This window comes from Nicotiana attenuata, chromosome 1 (assembly GCF_001879085.1).
Source record: "Nicotiana attenuata strain UT chromosome 1, NIATTr2, whole genome shotgun sequence".
Taxonomy (NCBI): Eukaryota; Viridiplantae; Streptophyta; class Magnoliopsida; order Solanales; family Solanaceae; genus Nicotiana; species Nicotiana attenuata.
This window is the reverse complement of record NC_031989.1, coordinates 80,226,803-80,235,376: the sequence shown is the minus strand read 5'-3', so window position 1 is coordinate 80,235,376 and position 8,574 is coordinate 80,226,803. Positions and strand designations below refer to the sequence as shown.

General features: G+C 41.9%; 1 protein-coding gene across 1 annotated transcript; it reads left to right on the top strand.

Annotated features, from left to right (window-relative positions):
- LOC109229534 (peroxiredoxin-2E-2, chloroplastic-like) lies at window positions 7,364-8,297 on the top strand. Its single transcript, XM_019395008.1, has one exon. The coding sequence runs from the start codon at window positions 7,454-7,456 to the stop codon at window positions 8,129-8,131; it is 678 nt and encodes a 225-aa protein (XP_019250553.1). The 5' UTR covers window positions 7,364-7,453; the 3' UTR covers window positions 8,132-8,297.

Genomic DNA, 8,574 nt, shown 5'->3' with positions numbered 1-8,574 from the left:
TTAAATACCTGATTATAAATAGTATCTAGTATTTCCTATATATATATATAAATATTTATCACACATTAATGAGTAAGTAAAAATTAGATCATCATTACAATTTTTTATTAATTAATTAAAGTAATTTATTTGAAAAGATACTTACTATTTTTAAGATATTATTTATCAATTTATAATTATATTATTTAATATATTTCGATAGGTTAATCTGACAAGAAAGTTTATTTAACTATGTAATTACACTTGTCCAACCAAACAATGACAGGAAATTATCATGTAAGTACGTTTGACAAACAAAGAGGTCATTGAAATTACTGTACTATATAATTATACATGGCTTTCCATACCTTACTTAAAAGAAAAATAAAGAAAAGATTACAAAAGATACATTACCTTGTAATTATACAGGATAATTACTACCAATTCTTATCTCCCCCCTCCCATCCCCTTGAGAATTTGAGAGTATAATTACAAACACTCAATTCCTTGGTGGTTTTCCAAACGTGGTTTAAGTGTATTGTCCCGGGAGCTCTCTCTTCTTCTTTCCCCATTTCCTATTCTAGATTGGCTAGAATTCATAATCCAAAGTTGAAATCGAGCTGAAAAATATTATTGTGACACTGTATAATATATACACGTTTGGCTTTTCTTGAACGAATTTGATGATCCAGTGGTACGCCCTCTTGATAGTCACCCGATTGTTGTTCCAGTTCGGTAATTAATTTATGTGACCAGCGAGGTAAAAACTATTAAAAGCTAAAAGGAGATTTAATGATATTCTCGTGAGTAAATGAGGGAACGAGGGCAAGCAATAAATATGGAAAATGGCAATAAATGTAAATAAGAAGAACAGCTCACCCAAATATTAAATGATTGTCACGGCCCGGATTTCCCACCATCGGGATCGTGATGGCGCCTACTCGTGGTAGCTAGGTAAGCCAACTTATTTACCTTTCGTTAATAAATAAATCTGTTAACAATCTATAGCATCAATAAGAAATATGGGATTTAATAATAATAATAGCGGAAGTCTAATCTATAAGTCTGAATCAAAACACGGAATTAGTCAACAATAGCCTCTACCCAAGATTTGGTGTCACGTTACTCACGAACTACTAAGAATAAACTAAATACAAAGGTCTAAAAGAAATATAACAGCTGTCTGTCTCGAAAACAATGAGGCAACAGTCAAAAGGAAACATAAAGAAGAGACGCCGGGCCTGCGGACGCCTGCAAGGCTACCTCAGTCTCGTGAATAGGAAAGTCTGCTCCCGAACTACTGCTGCTGCTGCTCCTCAAAACCTAGACCTGTGCAAAAATGCACAGAAGTGTAGCATCAGCACAACCGACCCCATGTGCTGGTAAGTGTCTAGCCTAACCCCGACGAAGTAGTGACGAGGNGATAGTAACATCATAATCTTTCAACAACTCTAGCCATCTCCTCTGCTTCACATTCAACTCCTTCTGCTTGAACAGATACTGCAGGCTCTTGTGGTACGTGTACACCTCACACGTCGCGCCATATAGATAATGCCTCCAAATCTTCAAAGCATGAACAATAGCTGCCAACTCTAGATCATGAACCGGATAATTCTTCTCGTGGATCTTCAACTGTCTCGAAGCATAGGCAACGACTTTGCCATCCTGCATCAATACTGCACCAAGCCCAACACGGGAAGCATCACAATAGACTGTGTAGGGCCCTGAACCTATGGGCAAAACCAACACCGGTGCTGTAGTCAGAGCTGTCTTGAGCTTCTGAAAGCTCGCCTCACATTCATCTGACCATCTGAACTGGGCACCCTTCTGGGTCAACCTGGTCATCGGGGCTGCAACAGACGAAAATCCCTCCACGAACCGACGGTAATAACCTGCTAACCCCAAGAAACTCCGAATCTCGGTCGCTGAAGCTGGTCTAGGCCAATTCTTGACTGCCTCTATCTTCTTTGGGTCCACCTGAATACCCTCAGCAGATACAATATGACCCAGAAATGCAACCGAACTCAACCAGAACTCACACTTCGAAAACTTAGCATATAACTGACTATCCTTCAGAGTCTGAAGAACCACTCTGAGGTGTTGCTCGTGCTCTTCCTGGCTGCGGGAGTACACCAGAATATCATCTATAAAGACTATCACGAACAAGTCTAGATAAGGCCTGAACACTCGGTTCATCAACTCCATAAATGCTGCTGGGGCATTGGTCAACCCAAATGACATGACTAAAAACTCATAGTGCCCCTACCGAGTGCGGAATGTTGTCTTAGGGACATCAGACGCCCTAATCTTCAGCTGATGGTAGCCAGATCTCAAGTCTATCTTTGAGGACACCCTTGCTCCCTGGAGCTGGTCAAACAAATCATCAATCCTCGGCAGTGGATACTTGTTCTTTATCGTCACTTTGTTCAATTGCCGGTAATCAATACACATCCGCATCGAACCATCCTTCTTCTTCACAAATAACACCGGCGCACCCCAAGGAGAAACACTAGGCCTGATAAAACCCTTCTCTAGCAAATCCTGCAACTGGTCCTTCAACTCCTTCAACTCTGGCGGGGCCATGCGATACGACGGGATAGAAATGGGATGCGTGCCCGGAGCCAGATCAATACAGAAGTCAATAGAAGGAACCTCTGCGTTGGAGTCACGGACATATGCCAGATAAGCCAAGCACCCATTCTCGACCATGCGTCGAGCCTTAGCATATGAAATAACTCTGCGAGTGGCATGACCTGAGGTCCTTCTCCACTCTAGTCGGGGCAATTCTGGCAAAGCCAAGGTCACGGTCTTGGCGTGACAATCTAAGATGGCATGATACGGGGACAACCAATCCATCCCCAATATGACGTCGAATTCCACCATATCTAAAGGCAGTAAATCAACACGGGTCTCAAAACCATCAATAGCCACTTTACGTGAACAATAGACGCAATCCACCATAATAAAATCACCCACCGACGTAGACACATAAACAAGGCACTCAAAGAATCACTGGGCATGACCCGATACGGCGCAAACTAAGACCGAAGCTTCTCTACCACAAGCCAGAACAGTGCCTGCACCTCCACCTCTAATACCTTTACCTCCACTTCTCGCATCTCTACCTCCACCTCTAATACCTTTACCTCCACAAAGCCTCCGAAGACGAAGCTGATCTATCACTGGTCTGTGTTGCTGCTCAGCTGAAGAAGCGGTACATGACCTCGCCATTCGCGAAAGAACGGAGTAGAAATTCAATCAGCATTCGAGAAACCAAACCGCACGACGAGAAAGAACAAATGAGGGATTTTTCCTAACACAATAGCCTCTGGGGAACAAGTACAGACGTCTCCGTACCGACCCCCCAGACTCTACTGAGTTTGTCCGTGAGTTGTGAGACCTATGTAACCTAATGCTCTGATACCAACTTGTCACGACACGGATTTCCCACCATCGGGATCGTGATGGCGCCTACTCGTGGTAGCTAGGCAAGCCAACTTATTTACCTTTCGTTAATAAATAAATCTGTTAACAATCTATAGCATCAATAAGAAATATGGGATTTAATAATAATAATAGCAGAAGTCTAATTTATAAATCTGAATCAAAACACGGAATTAGTCAACAATAGCCTCTACCCAAGATTTGGTGTCACGTTACTCACGAACTACTAAGAATAAACTAAATACAAAGGTCTAAAAGAAATATAACAGCTGTCTGTCTCGAAAACAATGAGGCAACAGTCAAAAGGAAACATAAAGAAGAGACGCCAGGCCTGCGGACGCCTGCAAGGCTACCTCAGTCTCGTGAATACGAAAGTCTGCTCCCGAACTACTGCTGCTGCTGCTCCTCAAAACCTGGACCTGTGCAAAAATGCACAGAAGTGTAGCATCAGCACAACCGACCCCATGTGTTGGTAAGTGTCTAGCCTAACCCCGGCGAAGTAGTGACGAGGCTAGACTGGACATCACATAAACCTGTGCAGTTATAACTATACAGCGGGAATCGAATACCAAGTAATTAACAACATGGGAGGGGGAAACATGCTAAGGGGAGATACAATATTAGCATCAATCCAGAGTAACAACTAAAACAGCTTAGGTTCACAATGAACAAGGAATCAATACTCAAATACAAACACATAGCCTCAATAGCTGTTGCGGCGTGCAACCCGCTCCATAATTACTATTGTTGCGGCGTGCAACCCGCTCCACAAACACCACTGTTGCGGCGTGCAACCCGCCCCATATCATTTATCATGTATCATTGTTGCGGCGCGCAACCCGATCCTCACCTTTTACTGTTGCGGCGTGCAACCCGATCCTCAATGTCATTGTTGCGGCGTGCAACCCGACCCTCACATATTATTGTTGCGGCGTGCAACCCGATCCTCAATATCATTGTTGCGGCGTGCAACCCGACCCTCAATATCATTTAACAGTCCGACTCCCCAAACAACAGTCACAATTAAGGGGCATAAAAATAAGTAAACATTTGACAAACATCCCGGTGAGGGAAAGAATCCAACAAGTTCAACCAGACGTCCCGGCAAGGGAATAATCAACAACGTTTTCTCTTTCTTACTTTTCTTATCTCACGATATCACTGGAGCCCAAGCTCCAAGAAATTTCTTATCTCATATTCCGTCACAAACAACAATATAACGACTTCCCAGTAAGGGGACAAAACATCATCTCAAATATTCTGGCAAGGGGATTACTATAACCACATTAGTTCCAACATCTAACCACCACATTAGTTCCAACATCTAACTACCACAGCTATAACCAACCTATTACCACACTTGACCACCTCAGCTATATCTAACCGACTACCACACCCAACCAACCCATCTATAACTATAGTCATCATATGACACAAGGAAATATTTACCTGAGCGACCCTAGTATCCGTTAAGAACACAATGCAGAGGAATCACAACCCAACAATAGCCCGCCAAGAGGGCAACATAATGATCTCTCCTCTTTCTCGCTTTTACTTCACAATTCTTTTTCACAACTCGAGCAGATGCTCCAGAGGTTCAATTATCACTTATACTTTCGCAATTCATTCTACAACTGGAGCCGACGCTCCTCAATGAATCAAGTCATTTCATATACTTTCAATATTCGTATCACAGTTCGAGCCAATGCTCCTAGGAATCAAATTATCATATCACCATTCACATGTTATTCACAATATATGGAAATACTCCAATAAACATGAAATTCACAATATGTTCATGATAATCACATTATAAGGACTCACGGTCATGCTAGACACCAATGTATAGATACTCGTCACCATGCCTATACATCGTACTCGATCACATAGCAGTTAGCAACAAGACTCAACTCCTATTCCCTCAAGCTAGGGTTAAACCAAACACTTACCTCAAAGCCTTGAAATCCACTTAATCCTCAACTATTGCTTTACCTCGCGGTTCCACCTCCAATTCACCCGAATCTAATCACAATTTACTCAATTACTTTAATAAACACTATATGAATCAATTTGAATGCATAAAAAATGAGTTTCCCAAGTTTTTCCCAAAAATTCCAAAATCGCCCCCAGGCCCACGTGGTCAAAACTCGAGGGTCGAACCAAAATCCGGTTNGCATTTGCGATCAGTGGCCTCTCGCATTTGCGAGCAAAATTCTCGCATTTGCGACCTGTGCGTAATTGCCCAGACCTCGCAATTGCGACTGGAAGCTCGCATTTGCGAGCTCGCAATTGCGAGTCTCCCTTTCGCATTTGCGAAAGCCACAGAAGCCAACATACCAGATTTTTAAAAAAAAAATGAGAAATGCAATCCGATGCCTATCCAAAACTCACTCGAGCCCTCGGGGCTCCAAACAAAACACGCATACAACCTCAAAAACATCCTACGGACTTGCTCGTGCGATCAAATCGCCAAAATAACATCATTTACATAGAATCAAGCCTCAAAGCACATGATTTTTCATTATAACTTCATAAACTTCAAACTTTAGATATTTAGGTCCGAAACACGTCAAATGACGTCCGATTTTGACCAAACTTCACAGAAAGTGCTTACCACATATTTAAGACTTGTACCGGGCGCCGAAACCAAAATACGAGCCCGATACCATAGTCTTTTAATCAATTTTCATTTCCATTTTCCTTAATAATTTCAGATAAACAATTTCACGGAAAAATTCATATCTCGGCCTCTAGACCTCGGAATTCGATTCCGGGCATATGCCCGAGTCCCATATCTTTCTACGGACCTTCCGGGACCGTCCAATCTCGGGTCCGGGTCCATTTACCAAAAATGTTGACCAAAGTCAACTATAATCATATTAATATCAAAATTCTTCAAATTTTTTTCACGGAATTCACATATTTCAACATAAAAGCTTTCCGGCTACGCGCCCGGACTGCGCACGCAAATTGAGGCAAGTAAAAAAAATGAGGTTTTAAGGCCTCGAAAGCACGGAATGGATGAGGAAATAGGTGATGACCCTTTGGGTCGTCACAATGATGTGGAAGATTCTTCCTTCTAACAACGAAATATGGTGGTAAACAAGAGTTTGAACAATGCTTTCTTGGATCGTGTGAGTGAAAGGGAAGAATAAACGATAAAATCAATCACTATGGAAAGGTGAACTTTGTATTTTCTCTCAAGGGTCAACTTCTTACAATAGTTTTTTCAGAATGAATCTCACGTGCCTCTCTTGTCTCTCTCCTTCTCTATTATAAGGGATGTTCTCTGAAAACCCTAAAAAGGTACAACAAACCCAATACTACACTAGCCGTTATTCCTACTCGTCGCTATTCGACCTCAGCTTCAACGAGTTGCTCAGAGACTGCTCGTTGTTGGGCTTCAGTCGACCTCGACTTTGGTGCACAAATCGAAACACCGTCTTCCCACTTAACGACCATCCCACGCCTGATTTCCTAAGTCCGATTTTGACCCATACAATACTGTCATCTCTCTGCTCTAAACTATCGTAGCACCACCGTCTAGTCATTATTAGAACACCAACCCAATACCGATACCCAATTAAAAGCTTATCTTTCAATTTTGGACCAAAACTACTCACATCGAAAGAGAAGGCGAAGGAAGGAACTGACTGCATTAATTTCAGGTCAGGGACATGGCCATGTATTACGAGATTAGGCCGATCAGAGAATGCCAATTGTTATTATATTAATTAATAATAAAAGAAGTATCGTAACTTTGCTTTCAAGTATATTTCAGGACTACTTTGAACCTAACCCAAACATAAGGGACCACTTTCATCATTTTCTTTAATCTATTCGATGGGATCAAGAATGAAAATGTCAACTGGCCTAAAAATCTTTGGCCCCTTACCAAATTGACCCTTCCTAGTTTGTTCCGTCGATATCACAAAAATTGGTTTAAAAGGCTACAAAACCCTCAGAACCAACGACTTCCCCTTAGCACATATCTTCTACTAGTATAAAATCTTTTCATTTTCCTCCAACGATGGCTGCCACTTCAGCCGCCATTTTCACTCTCCCAAAGCTCCACAAATCCTCCACAACCCCAAAACCCCTTTTTCCTCTTTCCCCAAAACCCACTCTTTCTTCTTTCTCGCTAGTTCCACTAAAGGTACAACTCTCACTGCGCAACGTACAACCCCTCAAATGCGCCGCCACTCCCAGAATCTCCGCCACAATCTCTGTTGGTGATACACTCCCCAATTCAACACTTTCCTACTTCGATTCATCCGATGAACTCAAAACCCTTTCAATCTCAGACCTCACAAACGGGAAAAAAGTTGTCCTTTTAGCTGTCCCAGGTGCATTTACACCAACATGTTCACAAAAACACCTTCCTGGTTTCGTCGAAAAGTCGAAGGAGCTAAAGTCCAAAGGGGTTGACACAATTGCTTGCATTTCAGTCAATGATGCATTTGTGATGAAATCTTGGAAGGAGAATTTGAAGATTAATGATGAAGTGTTGCTTTTGAGTGATGGGAATTTGGAGTTTACAAAGGCTATTGGGTGCGAACTTGATTTAAGTGATAAACCGATTGGATTAGGTGTTAGGTCTAGAAGATATGCTATGCTTGTGGATGATGGAGTTGTAAAGGTTTTGAATTTGGAAGAAGGTGGTGCTTTTAATGTTAGCAGTGCTGAAGATATTCTCAAGACCCTTTAGAGGTTTTAATTTCCCTTTTTTCGCTCTTGTTTGTTTATTTTTAGGGAATGTTCATGATAATCATGGGGCTTAATCTTGCTTTCTAAATTTTTATTACTAGTCTTGTGATGAATAATTCGAATGTCTTCTGAGATTATGAAGCTTAGTTTGGATAGTTGTCTTTTCACTGCTGCGTTTCTTTCTCTGTAGTGTGATTATGCATGCTTATCGAATACGACCTTTCTACTCGCACAAGGTAGGAGTAAGGTCGCATACATTACAGTGGATATGTTGTTGTAGTTTGGATCAATGTTGCGGGGACTCTTCAAAATGCTGCCGCACCCGTGTCGGATCCTCCAAAAATACAATACTTTTGGAGGATCCGGCACGCACCCGGCGACATTTTCGGAGAGTCCGACCAACATAGGTTTGCACCATTGTTATTGTTCCTTTTTTTCTAAAAA

Bases quoted from the DNA above. Each gene is read 5' to 3' on its own strand.
- LOC109229534 (XM_019395008.1), top strand. From the start codon at position 7,454: ATGGCTGCCACTTCAGCCGCCATTTTCACTCTCCCAAAGCTCCACAAA.